General features: G+C 36.0%; 1 protein-coding gene across 17 annotated transcripts in view; it reads right to left on the minus strand.

Annotated features, from left to right (window-relative positions):
- The window catches only part of MYO9A (myosin IXA), a 265,178-nt gene that overhangs the window by 52,347 nt on the left and 191,780 nt on the right, over positions 1-21,051 (minus strand). For all 17 annotated transcript variants that reach the window (XM_019735965.2, XM_074328221.1, XM_074328215.1 and 14 more), the window contains 5 exons: positions 17,665-17,807; positions 11,495-11,718; positions 10,884-11,000; positions 1,542-1,730; positions 234-281 (listed from right to left, as the gene is read on the minus strand). In XM_019735965.2, coding sequence (XP_019591524.2) covers positions 234-281; positions 1,542-1,730; positions 10,884-11,000; positions 11,495-11,718; positions 17,665-17,807 — 721 coding nt within the window. The remainder of the gene's footprint in view (positions 1-233; positions 282-1,541; positions 1,731-10,883; positions 11,001-11,494; positions 11,719-17,664; positions 17,808-21,051) is intronic.

Raw genomic sequence — 21,051 nt, forward strand, 5'->3', positions numbered from 1 at the left:
CACACACACACACACACAGACACACACACACACACACACACACACACACACACACACGGTTATTTATTGTGCCATTATTGTTTGTAACAGCAGAAGACTAGAAACAACCCAATGCTCCAGCAAGGAATATTAGACAGATGTAAAACAGATTTCTATGCACAGCTATTGTATATATTTCAGACTGCTGGTCTAAAAATTACTTCTTTATAACATAAAAAAAGATTATGACTTACTAAATCAGTTTCTTTTTTCCTTCTTTTCTTTCTTTCTGTTTTTGGCACCTGGTGGGAAAGAAATACAGAAATTGTGATATAACAAAGATCAAGATACTTTCTTACTTCTTTGCAAGTGCTAACTAAGATTTTTGCTCAAAAGGTAACAGAGTAAGCAGCTCTTTACTCTTCAAGAGGAAACATGAAGCTACTAGTAAGCAAATGTGAGAAATCTGGAAGTTTGGTAAAACACAGTGCAACAGAATGGAAGGCTACTTTAGAGATTACTGTCCTTTGAAACCTCAGTTCTGTCCAGAAGCCACACCGTATCAATATAAATGATGATTTTAATCATTAATTAAATGATTACTAATTTTAAAGATGGGACTTTCCATATTTTGGCTCCAGAAAATTCTCTTATTTCAGAGCTAAATATAAAACGCCATCATGTGGTACATGGAAAAGCTCTTTTACATATGACATTTTCTGATAACCATAGTCTAGAACAATCCAAGCCTAACCTTTATAAAATTATAAACAAAGGCAGTATAAACCTAGTGAGAATTTTCTACTGCACCACATAAAGACTTTACCCACAATGTAGAATTAAAGAACTTTCAAGGATTTATTCATATCTGACTGCTTCAAAAATTACTTAAGACAGTTTGTAAATATAAACACACATAAACTAGAATAACAAAATAAAATGAAACATAATCAACAAAAAGGATTAATAGTACTAATACATAATAATTAGATACCTAATTATTTCGGCTGCAGTACTGAGAAAAGAAACACTTTGCTAACTTTGTCTAAGCCTGATCGCTCTTCTGTATTACGGATTTCATAATAGTTATTTAACAGGGCTGGAGCTGAATTAAATAAAATATCAAACACCTAGTACAATTTCTGGCACTCAATAAATAAAGGTATTACTGTTACATAGATTTCTAGAAACACAAATTTTCCTAAAACCTGATTCAAGGAGAAATATAATTTGCTGGTCCTCTCATAAAGGCCACTAGCTGGCTGATACAATGAATCACATCTTTAACCACTGTTTTACAAAAGGAAATTCAAGTACTGATCTCCATCAAAGCTGAGGGTATACTCTTGAGGGCACAACATATTTGACCTCAGTGAAGAATGTATTAATTTCAGAAGGTTTAGAGAATAACTTATAAGACAGAATGGAGTTTGTTAAATATCAAGTAATGCTAAGTTGACATGTTCACTGCAATTTTTTCTCAAATACCAGATGTCCCAAACAGACTCTTAAGAAGAGTTCATAATTGAATCTTTTCAGAAATGAAAATATATCATATTTACCTTTGTGGGTATACAATCCAAAGTCTTGAATTCGTTCATATATTCATCTAAAAACACTTTAAAAGTGTTGACCCAAACTCTGACTGGAGACTCATTCCAATCACGTTGTTCAAGCCTCATGGTCTTTTCCAGAATCTGCTCAAATAATGCATAGAGGTCTTTATACCGGATGCTTTTCCCATCATCTATCTAATAAGCAATAGAAGAAGAAATACAAGGTTTTATGAAGGAATTATTTAAATACAGAAGACTGATTCAACTTGCATTGGGCAGTATTCAGAATAAAGATTAGGAACATGAAATACTTTCTAATGGGCATGCTTATGAACTCATGTGATTTTTGTAAGCCCCACTCCACTGTGAAATGTCTGCAGAATAAAACTTGCTAATTTTAGTAAAATACCAACAGCTTAATGCAGTAATTTGAAACATCCTGGGAATTACTGCCATAAGTCTGGCTTTTTAACTATATTTAGATATAACGATTATTTGTATCACTCTTAATTACCTACCTCCCCAGAAGCGAACCTTGTTTAGATAGCTCTACTCTAAAATTGAAAGAGTGGAGTGACATCAGCAATATGGTAGTTTGGGAGGACCGCCAAGTCTCTCCCCTTGAAGTTAGAACAAGTTGGACAATAAAGGATTCTCTATTCAACACACAAACAGGCACGTCTGAAACATGGCGTAGGAACATCTGAAGGTAGGCATATCCATGTGAACAGCAGAGACAGGCTGGTGAGGGAGAAGGACAGAGACAGAAGCTGGGCACAGCCTCGCCCTTGCAGTGGCTCCAGCAAAAAGGACAGCAGTGAAGGGCTGGGTGCAGCCCCCATTGGGCAAACGAGACTGGAGGGATAGGAGTGGAGACAGCAATCGGGGCTGGACTGAGGCTGGACTAAGAGTCAGGGGCAGAGAAATGATGCCAAAAAATCTCAGCGCTCCAATGCCTGCCAGCATCAAATGAAGGATACCACAAATAGGGAATCTGCCCATTCCATGCCTCTGTGGCCCATTGGGCATCAAAATCCACATTCTGCAGATCGCAAAAGGGCTAAACAAAAACGTTGCAGCCTAAATTGTCTGTACTCATTGTGGCTAAAACCATGAAGAGCCGCACACAGGAATTCCCGCCCACCCACGCCACTGTGGAACAGACTAGTAGAAACAGCTGAGTCAACTCAAAGAAACCCTGCCTGTGGCTTCTGGCAACAGGATGGCGGTGCCAGAACACACAGGAGACGCATAGCCCACCCTTTCCAAACCATGGGTGTGGTGACACAACCAAGGCAACCTGGTTGTAAAGGGGACAATTGCCTCCTGGGGAATACCAAGGATTTCCCACTACCTCGGCAACACTGCCCCATGGAGACCCTGTAAGTCCCATGAGTGCAGGTAAGAGAAAAAAAAACCCATACTTCAGCGCCACTTACTGGAAAATGAAAGCGAGACCGCTACTTGTCAACTGAAATTCTTTAAGAAGGCAGCTTTGATTTACACGAATGCCCAGGCAGAGAAATAATCCATCAAGCACAATGAATAACCAAGATAACAAAGGAGTTCAGAAAGAAAATGGAAAATCTCCAAAAAATAAACTTAAAGACGTGGAAACATGTGATTTAAATTTGAGACTACAGGGGGCCCGGTGGCTCAGGCAGTTAGAACTCCATGCTCCTAACTCCGAAGGCTGCCGGTTCAATTCCCACATGGGCCAGTGGGCTCTCAACCACAAGGTTTCCAGTTCAATTCCTCGAGTCCTGCAAGGGATGGTGGGCTCCGGCCCTGCAACTAAGATTGAACACGGCACCTTGAGCTGAGCTGCCTCCCGGATGGCTCAGTTGGTTGGAGTGTGTCCTCTCAACCACAAGGTTGTTGGTTCGACTCCCGCAAGGGATGGTGGGCTGCGCCCCCTGCAACTAGCAATGGCAACTGGACCTGGAGCTGAGTTGTGCCCTCCACAACTAAGACTGAAAGAACAACTTGAAGCTGAACGGCACCCTCCACAACTAAGAAAGGACAACAACTTGACTTGGAATAAAGCCCTGGAAGTACACACTGTTCCCCAATAAAGTCCTGTTCCCCTTACACAATAAAAATAAAAAAAAATTGAGACTACAGTTCTGAAAAAAAACTCAGTGAGATAAAGAAAACTCAGAAAAATGATTCAATGAACCCAGAAATAAAAATCAATGAACAAAAGTAGTACTTCATCAAAGAGACTGAAACAATAAAAAAGAACCAAACAGAAATTCTGGAGCTGAAGAACTCAATAAAAGACATGAAGAATGAACTAGCAACCTTAGAGCAGAACAGACAGAGGAAAGAATTACTGACATAGAAGACAGAAGTGTAGAAATGACTCAGGTGGAAGAAAAGAGAGACTTAAGAGTTAAAAGAAATGAAAGAACTCTGCAAGAACTACTTCACTCCACCAGAAAGAGCAATATAAGAATAATGGGTATACCAGAAGAAGAGAGGGAGAAGGAACCAGAGATCCTATTCAAACAAATAATGAATGAAAACGTCCCAAACCTTTGGAAAGACCTGGCTCCTTGAATAAAAGAAGCTAACAGAATGCCTAATTACCTCAATCCAAAAAGGCCTTCTCCAAGGCAAATGATATTAAAACTGTCCAAAATTAACAGCAAAGAGAGACTTCTCAAGGTAGCCAAGGAAAAGAAGACAGTAACCTACAAAGGAAACTCTGCTAGATCATCATCAGATTTTTCAGCAGACACCCTATAAGCTAGGAGAGAGTGGAATCAAATATTCAAATTATTAAAAGCGAGAAATAACCAGCTAAGAATACCGTATCCAGAAAAGTCATCCTTTAGGTCTGAAGGAGAAATAAAGACCTTTCCAGACATACAGAAGCTCAGGAAATTTACCACCACAAGAGATGCATTACCAGAAATACTAAAGGGTGTTCTTCTACCTGAAACAAAAAGACAAAAAGAAACAAAACTATGAGCAAGATGACTAACAGACAGACAGAAGCAGGAAACTGCAACCCTTGTTCAGCATAGGGTATCCAACACTTAAATATAACATAAAAGTTAAAGGAGGTAAAAATATATATTTTTTTAAAAATACCATATGACTTCACTCATATGTGGGATATAAAACTGAAAGCAACAAAGGAACAAGACAAACAAATAAAGAAACAAAAACTCACAGATACAGACAACAGTTTAGTGGTTACCAGAGAGAGGTAAAGGGGAGGGGAGTGTTAGAGAGAGTAAAGGGGGTCAAATATATGGTGATGGAAGTAGAACTGACTCCGGGTGGTGAACAAATAACGCAATATACAGATGATGTATTATAGAATTGTACACTTGAAACCTATGTAGTTTTGTTGACCATTGTCAACCCCAATAAACTTTAATTTAAAAAAAAAGAAGACAATAGCTATTACAGCTTGGAAATGAACTCACATCATAAAAAGGGATAATTTATGACAAAAACAAAAAAAGGGGAGGGGTAAAGGACTGAACTTGCACGGGTGAATAGAGGTAAGATGCAATCAGAAGAAAAAGGAATATTGTATATATGAAATTTTCTTTTGCATGATCTTAATGGTAACCATACAAAAAGAATCTAGAACTGAAACACAAACATAAAAAAGAAGACAAAAAGCAGAAAATCATAGAATATCACCAAAGTATAACAACAGACAGAAACACAAGGGAAAAGAAACAATGAAGATACCAAGTTACCAGAAAACAGACAAAATGGCTGTAGGAAATCCTCATATATCAATAATCATCCTAAATGTAAATGGATTGAACTCACCAATTAAAAGGCACAGTTGGATCAAAAAAGAAAATCCAACTATATGCTGCCTTCAGGGACACATCTCAGCTACAAGGACAAACAGACTCAAAAAGAAGGGATGGAAAATGATACTCCAAGCAAATGGCATCCAGAGAAAATCAAATATAGCCATATTTACATCAGACAAAATAGATTTCAAGATAAAAAAGAGACAACGATGCACAATTTATAATGATAATGAAGACAATACATCAAGAAGACATAACATTTATCAATATATATGCATCCGACATGGGAGTACGAAAATTTATAAAGCAACTAGTAACAGAACTAAAGGGAAAACTAATAAAGCACAACAATAGTAGGGGAACTAAATACCCCATTGACAGCTATAGATAGATTGTCCAAACAGAAAATCAATAAGGAAATATCTGCCATAAATGACATATTAGATGAAATGGACATAATTAATATTTACAGAGTTTTTCATCTCAGAACAACAGAATATACATTCTTCTCTAGTGAACATGGAACATTCTCAAATATAGACCATATGTTGGGACACAAAATTAACCTCAACAAATTTAATAAGACTGAAATCATACCAAACAAATTCTCCAGTCACAATGCTTTGAAATTGGAAATCACATACAAAAAGCAAGCAGGAAAAACCACAAAAATGTGGATATTAAACAACATGTTACTACTGTGTTTCCCCGAAAATAAAACCTAACTGGAAAGTAAGCCCTAGCATGATTTTTCAGGATGACATCCCTGAACATAAGCCCTAATGCGTCTTTTGGAGCAAACCTTAATATAAGACCCAGTCTTATTTTCAGGGAAACAAAGTTAACAATGGGTCAAAGAAGAAATAAGAGATCAAAGAACAGAGACATATGAGAATGAAAATATAACATATCAAAATTTTGGGGATATAGCAAAAGCAGTAATTAGAAGGAAGTTTGTATCATTACAGGTTTAACTCAAGAAACAAAAATAAATAACCTAACATTTCACCTTAAAGAACTAGGAAAAAAGAAAAATCCAAAAGTCGGTAGAAAGAAGGAAATAATAAAAATCAGAGCAGAATTAAATGAAATAAAGAACAAAAACACACTAGAAAAAAAATAATGCAACAAAGAGTTGATTCTTTAAAAAGATTAATAAAGGGGCCGGCCTGGTGGCTCAGGCGGTTAGAGCTCCATGCTCCTAACTCCAAAGGCTGCTGGTTCAATTCCCACATGGGCCAGTGGGCTCTCAACCACGAGGCTGCCAGATCAACTCCCGCAAGGAATGGTGGGCTGCACCCCCTGCAACTAGCAATGGCAACTGGACCTGGAGCTGAGCTGCACCCTCCACAACTAAGACTGAAAGGACAACAACTTGAAGCTGATCTGCACCCTCCACAACTAAGATTGAAAGGACAACAACTTGACTTGGAAAAAAGTCCTGGAAGTACACACTGTTCCCCCCATCAATAAAGTCCTGTTAAAAAAAAAGATTAATAAAACTGACAAACCTCTGGCTAAGGAAAAATGAGAAAAGACTCAAATAGACAAAATCATAAATGAAAGAGAAGTTATAATGGACACCACAGAAATACAATGGACTATACAAGAATACTATGAAAGACTATATGCCACCAAATTCGATAACCTAGAAGAAATGGACAAGTTCTTAAAAACATAACTTTCCTAGACTAAATAGACTGATCAACAGTAAGGAAATTGAAATAGTCATCAGAAACCTCCCGAAAAGTAAAAGTCCAGGACTTCACTAATGAATTCTACCAAATATTCAAAGATTTAATACCCATCCTTTCAAACTCTTCCAAAAAATTGAAAAAGAGGCAATAATTACTAACTCATTTTATGAGGCCAACATTATCCTGATACCCAAACCTGGTAAGAACAACACACACACACATACACACACACACACACACACACACACACACACACACTCTTACAGACCAATATCTCTGATATAGATACAAAAATCCTAAACAAAATACTAGCAAAATGAATACAATGAAAAGATAACACATCACAATCAAGTGTGGTTCATTCAGGGGCATAACGATGGTTCAACATACACAAATCAATCAATGTGATACACCATATCAGCAAAATAAAGGATAAAAATCATATGATATCAATAGACGGAAAAATGCATTTGACAAGATACACCGTCCTTTTATGATTAAAACGCTCCATATAATGGGATAGAAAGAAAGTGCCTCAACATAATAATTAAGGCCACACATCACAAACCCTCAGCTAATATCATACTCAACAGTGAAAAACTGAAAGCTTTTCCATGATGATCACGAACAAGACAAGGATGCCCACTCTCACCACTGCTATTTAGCACAGTACTGGAAGTCCTCGCCAGAGCAATCAGGCAAGAGAAAGAAATAAAAAACACACAAATTGGGAATGAAGAAGTAAAACTGTCACTTTTTGCAGATGACGTGATTCTTCACAGAGAAAACCCTAAAGACTCCACCAAAAACCTATCAGAGACAATAAACAAATACAGCACAGGTGCAGGATTAAAAAATCAATGTACAGAACCAGTGCACAAAATTTCAAAAAAAGAAATGAAAAAATTCCATTTGCAATTGAAACAAAAAAGGAATAAACTTAACAAAAGATATGAAGGACCTATACATCAAGACTCTAAGATATTGGAAGAAACTGAAGAAGGAAAAATGGAAAGATATTCTGTGTTCATGGATTGGAAGAATCAACGTAGTTAAAATGGCTGTATTACTCAAAGCAATATACAGATTTAATGCATTCCCCATCCTAATGACATTTCTCTAAGAAACAGAACAAAAAAATCATCAAATTTGCACGGAACCACAAAAAGCCCAAAATAGCCAAAGCAATCCTAAGAAAAAAGAACAGAGCTGGAGGTATCACAGTCCATGACTTCAAATTACACTACAAAGCTACAATAATCAAAACAGTTTGGTATTGGCAGAAAAATAGATAAAAAGACCAAATGAATGTAATTGAGAGCCCAGAAATACATGAGCAACTAATTTTCAAAAAAGGAGCCAAAACATACAACAGAGAAAAGAAAGTCTCTTCAATAAATGGTGCTGGGTAAGTGGAAAGCCACATGTAAAAGAATGAAACTAGACTGCTATTTGTCACCATACACAAAAGTTAACTCAAAATGGATCAAAGACCTAAATATAAAACTGAAACAATTGAATACATAGAAGAAAACATAAATACTAAGCTTATGGACCTTGGTCTCAGAGAGGATTTTATGAATTTGACCCCAAGGGCAAGGGAAGTAAAAGCAAAAATAAATGAATGGAACAGTATCAAACTAAAAGGCTTCTGCATAGCAAAAGAAATTATCAACAAAACAAAGGGGCAACCAACTGAGGGAGAAGATATTTGCAAACAATGCCTCCCATAAGGGGTTAATATCCCAAATATATAAAAAACTCGTACAACTCAACAACAACAGAACAAATAATCCAATTTAAAAAATGGATAGAGGACCTGAACAGACATTTTTCCTGAGAAGACATACAGATGTAAGAAGACTGACAGATGTAAGATGCTCATCTCCACTAGCTGTAAGGAAAATGCAAATGAAAACCACAATGAGATACCACCTCACATCTGTTAGAATGGCCATCATCAATAAGACAAATAATAACAAGTGTTGGAGAGAATATGGAGAGAAAGGAATCCTCCTACACTGCTGGTAGGAATGCAAATTGGTACAGCCACTATGGAAAACAGTACAGAGGTTCCCAAAAAAATTAAGACTAGAAGTACCCAGCAATCCCTTTTCTGAGTATCTACCCAAAAAATCTGAAAACATTTATCACTAAAGATATGTGTACCCCTATGTTCACTGCAGCATTATTCACAATGGCCAAGACATGGAAACAACCAAAATGTCCTTTGATAGGTGATTGGATAAAGAAGATGTGGTACAAATACATAACGGACTACTACTCCGCCATAAGAAAAGGTGAAAGACTGCCATTTGCGACAACACAGTTGGATCTTGAGATTATCATGCTAAGCAAAATAAGTCAGATGGAAAAGGACAAGAATCATATGACTTCACCCATGTGTGGGATATAAAACAGAAAGCAACAAATAAACAAAACAAACAAAAACCTCATTTACACAGACAACAGTACAGTGATGACCAGAGGGGAAGAGGAGTGGGGGAAGGTTGAAGAAGGTAATGGGGTGATGGAAGGAGAACTGACTGGGTGATAAGCACACAATGCAATATAGATGATGTGCTATAATATTGTACACTTGAAGCTTATATAATCTCATTAAATAATGTCACCCAAATAAATTTGATTTTAAAAAAGGAAAAGAAAGAAAGAGTGAATACTTGAATCCTTGCCGAATGATATTTTACTAGGTAACCTTCTTTGTTTTTCCAAAGAGTGACATGCCTAGAGTAACACTGTATTACCTGAGGAGGAATCTACATGGAATTCCTTTTAACTTATTTAAATGAGGTCTGGAATCTTTACAGGAAAAGAAAGACTTTAAGTGACCCAAACAAAATAGAATTCTAAATTCTATACATTTAGCAGTTGTCTTTCACCTCCTCAGAATTAGAAGTTGAACTTTTTTGATCCGGGGTTAGAAAACCACCATTAAGCTCTGCTTCATAATGTTAGCTCTTCCTATGTGATTCAAAGTGTACTGGAGCATCTAATAACCCTAAGCCCCTCCCTAGTCTAGGAAATACAGGTAGGAAGCATAAGTAAGTGGGTAGGATTAGAACAATATGGCTAACACTGTCCCTACCCAAATCTAGTCACTTGCAGTACCCTGATTACTACTTTATTATGTTCTTGAAATTCAAGTCTTTCAGACTGTATGGATTCCTATTTTTAAAAGGCAAAAATCTTATATTGAGAATGAAAAAGTAAAGGATACACAAGAAAGTTTTCCTGATTTCTCTTTTCACAATGAATAATAGATCGAAAAAGAAAACCCAATTAAATATAAATTATTTTATAGAATAAATGTGATAATTTGTAGATACTAATAAAGATTTTATAAAGTATTATTATGTAATTTAGCATCAAAAATAAATTTTCTAAAACACAACCAATACAAAAAAAAGTACAAAGTAAATTTGAAAGTGATTTTAAAAGCGATGTCAACTGATATATAGAAACCAGTGAACAAAACTCTAATTCCACTGGAAAAAAGTTGTATAATAATTCCATACATGTAAGAATTAGAAGCTAGAGCTAAATGATTATGATAAGTCAAAATAGTAGAGAGCCACTGGCTGAAACAGAATCATACTCAGAATGTCTAAATTCAGTATCTTAAGATGAAAATATACCTAAGGGGGGGAAGAAAACTGCTCAAGTAAATTCAAGGAAGCAGTTAATCTGAGGTCAGTCAGTATGCTTTTCTCGCTCTATCCCTAAAACAAAAACAAGGAACTAGAGCAATCTCTAGATGAACATGGCCTCTATTATTTTCTACAGTATTAACAAATTTTTCTTGTGTTGAGCCACTGAATATATCCTAACACTGCCCAACTTACCGCCAATGCAGATGAATAAAAGCTGAAGATATTCTGCCGAAATTCTTTCAGGGCTTTTTTAAATACAACATCCACTAGTGTGTCTTTTTTGCTGTCTTCATTATCTAGGTCGTTCATCTGGGGACCACAGAAAGAATTTTTGTACACAATCAACTAACTGAAAAGAGGTGAATGCAACAGTTGACACATGCTGTTTCTTCAACAATGACTGCCCTGGAAGTACAAGCCATCGCTGTTATGGCTTGTTATGGTAAAAGCACGATAGCCTGAGTTTTATTGCTATTAGGTGATTTCTAATGACCTTTCTAACAGTTATGATTCTACAGTTCTGCTACCAGGAAAACTTCAAGGGTGCAATAAGCCTCACCTTCACATATGTAATATACAAGTATAACATGACAGCTATAGTAAAATGGAAGTTGACAGTAAAGCCTAAAACTATAAATCCTGTTTGCCCAGTCTGACTAATGCACATCATACTAATGCATTTGCGCCTTCCATCGCACTTACTGAAGCGTTTGTCATCTTGATCTGTAGGGGCCATATCCTGACATATACAAATATTCCACAGTCAAACTGCTCAGGGGCCTGACTCAGCATGCAAAGTGTACCTTTTTCAGAAGAAACTCATCCATGCTTTTTAAATCACTGGCGCTCGCTATGATCTGGATGGAATCGTTCTGCTGCTGCACAGACTCCAAGGCCACGCTGCTGATCTTCACACTGCGCCTGCGCCTCGCCTTTGGCGAAGGCTCTTTGTTCTCCTTGAACTCCTTCTGGCAACTACCAGGCAGCTCTGGGCTCAAAGGAGGTGTTGGGTGACGATGAGCTGATTCTGCAATTCAAGACAGAGTAGACAAAAAAGAGAAAGAAAAGAAAAAAAAGAAATTTAGTGAAAATATTGAAATCGCCACATCCTTCTTTTTAAGTTCCTTTAGTAAGTCACTGTAGGAAACGCAGTACATATCTGAAGAACACAGTAACATTAATGGTTGAGGTCAGACAGTTAAGCAATAAATTCAGATTGCACATTTATACAGAAAATATATTTAAGAATTACCATTTTTCAACGGGAAATGGTCTGATATTGAAAACCAGGATGGAAATGTCTTGTAGAACTGAAGCCCAGATACCAGAGACACAATCACACTACAATGTTAAATGCTGACTGTTAACCCAGTCATAGCTTCACTCTGTTTGAAAGAACATCCAGCTAAATAAAAGTCCAACAAACCAGTGAAGTTTAGTAATTATTATTATTATCTCCTTACTAAAGGGGCTAAAGCCATAAATGTTTCAGTAATAACACCTGGTGTTAGCCTGGCAACCTGTTTAGAGAGTCAGGTAACAACTGGCCTCTTGTGCTTGGTCTCTTTTGTATTTAGGATTTTCTTATATATCTCCCAAATAACTATCTGAATCTCTCAGAGAATTCCTGGAATGAATTGGCTTTGTATATAAAATTGAAAAGCACAACAGAATTTTTCAACAATTGTTTACACCAGAGAAACTGGATTCCATGCAGTCCGTTACAATCTAGAACTACACTGGATTTGCCAAAACCCTACTGGGCTCGATGAGAATGTTGGCCCCTTCTCACTGCACATATCTGGTGGTTTATCCCACATGTATTCACCTTACTCTCTGTCCAGTGGTATAGTCTCACCCCACCTAAAAGCCAATTCTGATAAGGGGAAAAAGAAGTAGCTTCCTACTAAATGCTTAATTCCACCTCAGGCAGGAAGTGAGACAAACCCAGTCTTAGATATGGCACCAGAATAAAAATTATACAGATACAGGATACAAGTATATTCCAACTGGTATCACCTGATTTTAATTCCATTATATAACCTAGATATATAAGTATCTATTATTTCATTTAGCAAAGTCATTATCTTTCTTACAATAAAAAATGGTTACTAAAGAAACTGTCTATAATCCTATTTCACCATTAAAAACAAGGGCTACTTTAATAAATTTCTACCCAAAGATAAATAAAAAGCTACGAACTTTTTTTTTCCATATTTCTTTTTTTTTAATTAAAGTTTATTGCGGTGAAAGTAAAGTTACATAGATTTCAGGTGTACAATTGTGTAATACATTATCTATATTTCACATTGTATGTTCACCACCCAGAATCAGTTCTCTTTCCATCACCATATATTAGACCCCGTTTACTTACTCTCTTCTAGAGCCCCCCTCTGGTAACCACTAAACTATTGTCTGCGTCTATGAGTTTTTGTTTCTTCATTTGACTGTCTTGTTCTTTTGTTGTTCTCAGTTTTATATACCACATATCAGTGAAATCATATGGTTCTCTGCTTTTTCTGTCTGACTTATTTCGCTTAGCATAATAATCTCAAGATCCTTCCATGTTGTCACAAATGTTCCTATTTCATCTTTTCTTACCGCCGAATAGTATTCCATTGTGTACATATACCACAACTTCTTTATCCATTCACCTATCAAAGGACATTTTGGTTGTTTCCATGTCTTGGTCACCGTAAATAAAGTTGCAATGAACATTGGAGCACACGTCTTTATGGATAAATGTTTTCAGATTCTTTGGGTAAATACCCAGGAGAGGGTCATATGTTGGGTCACATGGTAATTCTATTCTTAATTTTTTGAGGAATCTCCACACTCCCTTCCATAACGGCTGCACCAGTCTGCATTCCCACCAACAGTGTATGGAGGGTTCCTTTTTCTCCACAGCCTCTCCAACACTTGTTACTATTTGTCTTGTTGATGATAGCCATTCTGACTGGGGTGAGGTGTTATCTCATTATTGTTTTTATTTGCATTTCTCTGATGATTACTGATGTTTAGCATTTTTACATATGTCTATTTGCCAATTTTATGTCCTCTTTAGAGAAATGTCCTCTGCCCATTTTTCAATTGGGTTGTTTTTTTTGTTGTTGAGTTGTATGAGTTCCTTGCATATTTTGGATATTAGCCCCTTGTGGGAGGTGCCGTTTGCAAAAATCTTCTCTCATTCAGTTGGCTGCCTCTTTATTTTGTCGATGGTTTCTTTTGCTGTGCAGAAGCTTTTAAATTTACTATAGTCCCATTCATTTGTTTTAGCTTTCACTTCCCTTGTCTTTGGAGTCAAATTCATAAAATGCCCTTCGAACCCAAGGTCCATAAGTTTAGTACCTATGTTCTTCTATGCAGTTTGTTTCAGCTCTTATGCTTAGGTCTTTGATCCATTCTGAATTAACTTTGGTACATGGTGACAGATAGCAGTCCAGTTTCATTCTTTTGCATGTGGCTATCCAATTCTCCCAGTACCATTTATTGAAGAGGTTGTCTTTGCTCCATTGTATGTTTCTTGCTTCTTTGTCAAAAAGTATCTGTCCATTATTTATGTGGGTTTATTTCTGGGTTCTCAATTCTATTCCATTGTTCTACGTGTCTGTTTTTCTGCCAATACCATGCTGTTTTGATTACTGCTGCCCTGTAGTACAAGCTAAAGTCAGAGAGTGTGATACCTCCAGCATTGTTCTTTGTTCTTAGGATTGCTTCAGCTGTTCAGGGTCTTTTGTGGTTCCATACAAATCTGATGATTTTTTGTTCTATTTCTTTAAAAAATGCCATTGGGTTTTTGATGGGGATTGCATTAAATCTCTATATTGCTTTGGGTAATACAGCCATATTAACTATGTTGACTCTTCCAATCCATGAGCACAGAATGTCTTTCCATTTCTTTGTGTCTTCTTCAATTTCTTTTAAAAATGTCTTATAGTTTTCAGCATACAGGTCTTTCACATCCTTGGTTAAGTTTATTCCTAGGTATTTTATTCTTTTTATTGCAATTGCAAAAGGAATTGTTTGTTTGTGTTTTTTTTTTACTTTCTTTTTCTGAGATTTCATTGTTAGTACATAGGAATGCAATGGACTTTTGTATGTTGATTTTGTAGCCGGCAACTTTACTGTATTGGTTGATTGTTTCTAATAGCTTTTTGGTGGAGTCTTTAGGGTTTGTTACATATAGCATCATGTCATCTGCAAAGAATGACAATTTAATTTCTTCATTCCCAATTTGGATGCCTTTTATTTATTTCTCTTGCCTGATTGCTCTGGCGACGACTTCCAACACTGTTGAAAAGCAGCGGTGATAGGGGACAGCCCTGTCGTGTTCCTGAATGTAGAGCAAAGGGCTTCAATTATTCACCGTTAATTATGATATTAGCTGAGGGTTTGTCATATATGACCTTTATTATGTTAAGGTATTTTCCTTTTATACCTATTTTATTAAGTGTGTTCATCATAAACGGATATTGTATCTTGAAAACACTTTTTCTGCATCAGTTGATACAATCATATGATTTTTGTCCTTTATTTTGTTTATGTGATGTATCACCTTGATGGATTTGCGTATGTTGAACCATCCTTGTGCTCCTGGGATGAACCCCACTTGGTCGTGATGAATAATCTTTTTAATGCACTGTTGCATTCAATTTGCTAGAATTTTTGTTCAGGATTTTTGCGTCTGTATTCATCAGAGATACTGGTCTGTAGTTTTCTTTTTTTGTATTTTCCTTATCAGATTTTGATATCAGGGTAATGTTGGCCTCATAAAATGAGTTAGGGAGTATTGCCTCTTCTTCTATTTTTTGGAAGATTTTGAGCAGGACAGGTATTAGATCCTCTTTGAAGGTTTGGTAGAATTCACTAGTGAAGCCATCTGGTCCTGGACTTGTGCTTTTGGGAAGGTTTCGGTTGACTGATTCAATTTCCTTACTGGTGATCGGTCTATGTAGATTTTGCAGTTCTTCGTGATTCAGCCTAGGAAGGCTATATGTTTCTAAGAATTTGTCCATTTTTTCTAGGTTATTGTATTTGGTGGCATATATCTTTCATAGTATTGTTGGATGATCCTTTGTATTTCTGTGGCATCCTGTGATAACTTCCCCTTTCATTTCTGATTTTATTAGTGCTTTTCTCTTTTTATCTTAGTGAGTCTAGCCAAGGGTTTGTCAATTTTATTAATCTTTTCAAAGAACCAGCTCTTTGTCATATTTTTCTATTGTCTTTTTGTTCTCTCTTTCATTCAGTTCTGCTCTGATTTTTATTATTTCCTTTCTTATACTGACCTCGGGTTTCATTTTTTCTTATTTTTCTAGTTCTTTAAGGTGTAACGTGAGGTTATTTATCTGGGATTTTTCTTGTTTCTTGAGATAAGCCTGTAATGATATAAACTTCCCTCTCAAAACGGCTTTCACTGCATCCCGAAAATTTTGGTAGGATGTATTTTCATTCTCTTTTGTTTCTATGTATCTTTTGATCTCTCCTCTTATTTCTTCTTTGACCCAGTCGTTCTTTAAAAGTATACTGTTTAGTCTCCACATATTTGTGGTTTTTCCTGAAAATCTACAATCTTAATCTTTATACACGCAGCCTTATGAAGCAAACACAGAATGACATCTGCCAATAATATATGCTTCAACTAAAGAGCTTTACGCTTCCATCTTGGAAATTAGCAGTGGAGACTATAACTGTGAAACATTACAAATTTAGAATGATTACTGCAAACCAGATAAAAGAAATTGATCCTCTTCATAATGTAATAAGAAACTTCAAATCTTCTAAACTGAACTTGTAGTATTCACTTACATAATTCATAATTGGTTTTATCCGTATCAGTTTGCCAACTGATAGGAGCAAAGCCACAAGACACAAAAACAAGGCTCTAACTACATTTCTATCATCTTTCCCTCTGACACACAGGTGCCTCTGGCTCATTCATTCCTATATGAAGCATAATGATCTTTCCTCCTTTGTCCCTTTATCTTATCCTAAAGAAGTTTTGTTTACTTACTGTAATTATGTCTGTTCTATCTTCCTTTACGCGATAATAACTTTCTTCCTAGGACCTCTTTCTATTTTATTCATTCAATACTGATATTTCACCCACACACTGGTATTTCACACTCATTACCACATACCCATCTCTGATGTATATCCCTGTTGAAGATAGCTGACATCTTCACACAGTAATTAAAAATGTTCATACATGCTTGAGCAAAGGGCTTGGGAAGAACGGGGTAATCTAATAGTGGGCTTACTGGAACCCTTGGAGAGTTTTCTCAACAGATGAACTAACTGTTGGGTCCTTTCAAATGTGTTATGATTGATGCCCCCAAAAGTTAAAATAAGAGCTACCATTATAAAATCCCACACACTAACACACTGACATGCTTAATATACAGCATGGTGGTTAAGAACACTGACCCTAGAGCTAGACTTCCTGGATTCAAATTTCATTGCTGCCAATTACTATATAAGTAGGTAACTTCTGTGTGCCTGTTTTCTCATCTATAAATTGGGAATAATCATACCAGCCTCAAAAAATTGTTGCGAGGATCAATGACGTAATGCATACATGCTTAGTACAGTGTCTTGTATGCAGTAACCACTCATATATTAGCTGCTATCTTATTAATTTTTATTAGTAATACAAATTTGTTAAGTGAGTGCATGATGGCCAAATTTTAGCACTTTAGAAAACTACAGTCTAACCAAAGATTCACAACCATTCTTGAAGTAGTTGTTGCTTCACTATTTTGTGCCATATTTCCTTGGAACTTATATTATATTATAGATACAATGTAATTTTATAATTATCTTTTAGTTAAGGAAGGATTTAACAATCCCGGTCCTATCTCATTAGGATATCTAGTCAACAGGATTACCATTACAAATACTAAAGCAACAGCAAACTTTCAGAAAGAGTAAACAGGAATTATGAAGACAATCTCCATCCTTTGTCTATTTTTACCATCTGGAAACGGATGAGCTGGAATCGAATCTGAACCAGGAAAGAGTGCCGAAACCTCTGAATGGGTGGCAGGTTTCACTCTGGTAGTCTTCTTCTCCCCTTGTTTCCCTTTGGCCCAGAATCTCATCCTAGCTCTCTGAGGTCTATTTAAAAAATAAAAATAAAAAACAAAGGTAAAAATGGAAATTAGCACATCCCAGTAATATCTGCACATCACTTTAAGCTACATTATAAAGACCTATCACGTGCACTTCTTCATTTAACCTTCACACATAAATTTAATCATATTTAATTTTCAATTTTACATTTAAACTTCATCTGAAAGGTACACAGATTCCTCATCATGAATACAGAAATAAGAAGACCCAGAGACATTAAATAATTCCCTAAAATAAATGACTACAAAATAGTGGAACTAGGATTCCAACTCAGGTTTTCTAATTCCTAAAATGGCATCTCTTCATTTTTGCTTTCCTTTCATCTTGGATTTAGTGTATAGACAACTTAACAAGAAAGAAAATACTTTTAAAGAAATCACTGATATCCCATCACTCTGAAACATATTAGTTTACTTTTTTTGGTAATCTTCTTCCCGGCTTTATCCATAGCATGCCCTCTTACATCATTGTAATCATGATGCAGATAACAATTTTAAATCTTTCCACTTACCATTATATGATAAACATTTTACTGTTACTCTTTTAGATTCATGAATCATCAACATTATTAACAAAAGCCACCACTTATTTGAGTTATCTTGCTCCAGGCATTGTGCTAATTGCTTGTATAGGATTACTTTATTTAATTATAACAAGTGTATTTTCAAACTGTTATAACCATTTTACAGGTGAAAAGCTGGAGACTTAAACATTAGGTAGGTAATTCTCCCAAGGTCATAAAGCCTGTGCGTGACAAAGTTGAGAATCACACCTATATGCTAGACTGTCTTATTCTTAGTGCTTATATACTCTCGCCTATCACATAAATCAAGGAAACACCTTCATATAATAACAACAGCTGACATTTACTGACCATATATCAAATATCCTAATTCCGTACTAGGAGGCTTATTTGCACATTAATTTGTTTGTTCCTTTGTATGTTCATTGAGTCAATCAAAATAAAACATCTGAACATCTACTAGAAGCCAGGTGTTACACCTTATATATGGTATGTCTAATTTTTACAACTACAGCTGACCCTTGAACAATACAGGGCCTAGAGGCACCAATTCCCTGCACAGTCGAAAATCCGCATATAACTTCCAACTCCCCCAAAATTAAGTACTAGTAGCCTACTGTTGACTGGCAGCCTTATCGATAACATAAACTATCGATTAACACATATTTTGTATATTATATGTATCATATGCTGTATTTTTACAATAAAGTAACCTAGAGGAAAGAAAATATTATTAAGAAAAGCATAAGGAAGAGAAAATACATTTACAGTATTGTATGTACTTATTGCAAAAAATCTGCATAGAAGTGGACCCACACAGTTCAAACATGTTTTAAGGGTCATTTGTATACTATGATAAATAGGTATTATTATTGTTACACATGAGCAAACTAAGGCTCAGAAGGTTGATGGAACTGGAAGTTACAATGAGATCTATCTGGTTTTGAAGCCCATGTTCTTTTTTCCAAAGCTTATTACTAAACCTATACGTCCATATAGGGTAAAGACAAATTTTCTACAAGGCTTATTACAAATAACAGCATCCTTCTGCCATTCTCATTCCTTTTCTGCTCCCTACAGGCAACCCTTTTGAATTGATTTAACTAATTATTTTAATATTTACATATATTGCTATCGTATTTGTGACCACAGATAATGATTAAGCATGTTCTACCACTTCTGTTCTAACCCCTCCACAAACACAGAATGCCCCCAATAGAACGATACATAATTATAGTTAGATCAATATACAGTATATTCTTTTAGTAACATTCACTATTTACTTTTATTATGTAAATATATTCATAACTGAGTCACGTAGTTCCCTGCATAACCTACTTTTTTCTAAAGTTAATAAATGTTTTGTTTTACATTTGCTTCTTTTCTACATACAATACACCTCCAGTTGGTGTATATCCTCATTGGTGTTTCCCCATTGGTGTATATCCCCTCTCAACATTTTCAAACATAGTAAGTACTCTCTATCCGTTTCATGTTCTTGAAATCTCTCCCAGAGCCTTCTGACCTGCTCCAATCTGGTGTGGTTTCCTTCAGTGCTTGCTGTACAACTATCATTTGAAAAGCTACTTTCACCTTCACAATGGAGATTCCTTTTGTTACTATCATTTTATAACAACACGTCTTTTGGTATGGGTCTATTTTCATCCATTATATTAGGCACTCAGTAGGCCCTTGCAATCTAAAAACTTATGTCCTTTTGTTCTGTAAAATTTATTTGAATTACTTTATTAATGATTAGCTCCCCTCCATTTTCTTTGTTCTACCTTTCAGAGCTCCTATCAGTAGGTCATGGGATCTCCGGAACTACTCCTCTAATTTTATCTTTTCTTGTCTCTTCCATCTGTCTATTTGCTTAGTTTTCTGGGATATGTCCTCAGCTTTCTTTGTAACTCATTTGAGTTGATTCTTTATGCTATTATAATTTTGATTTTCAAAAGCTCTTTTTATTATGAATGTTTCTTTCACGCATTCTAGTTTCACAGACGTAGTTTATTTATGCAGGTCTGTTGATAGCTGTACTTGCCTCTCGAAGTTTTCTTTCCCTTGCATAGTTAATTTCTTCTGAGTTGTATTTTATCCATTAGTTTTAGTTTCATATAAGATGTTTCCTCAAATGTGTGGCAATCAAAAATATGTTTTAAAAAAAGCTGTTTGAAAGCTCTAGTGTGCACTGGTGAACCTTTCTAACTGTGGTCTTCCTTGTAGGGTTATCTGGCTGTTTTGTTTTATAGGGAGAGCCTCTGATACAAATATGTCTAGGTCTTTCCTAGAGGGTGGGACAAAACGTCCTAAAAACTCTTTGAACCTCCTGCTTAGAGGGTACATGAAATGTCAAGGAAGCTGAGTCAGGGAAAAAAGCTGGGCAATCTTGAACATTCAGTATGTAAACATTCACTAAATTGCCTGTGCCAAGTAGGTACCCCAGGCCTCAACTGTATCTGGTAGTCTCCCAGTGCAAGGATCTTCTGTTTTATCCTTTCCAGGAAATAAATCTGTTTTCTGCTAGGATTGGGGAAGATCAGTCAACTTGATGCTTCTTTCTCAGCTTTACTTAGTTGGTTTAGGAATCAGCTTTCTCCTACCAAGACTTTTAAAATTTGTCTATTTACTTTTTGGATTCCACGGTTTTGTTATTGTTGTCTCCTCTTGTTTTGCTTTTGTTTTTTATCCTATATAGGTTTTGTC

The sequence above is a fragment of the Rhinolophus sinicus genome, linkage group LG03 (assembly GCF_036562045.2).
Source record: "Rhinolophus sinicus isolate RSC01 linkage group LG03, ASM3656204v1, whole genome shotgun sequence".
Lineage (NCBI taxonomy): Eukaryota > Metazoa > Chordata > Mammalia > Chiroptera > Rhinolophidae > Rhinolophus > Rhinolophus sinicus.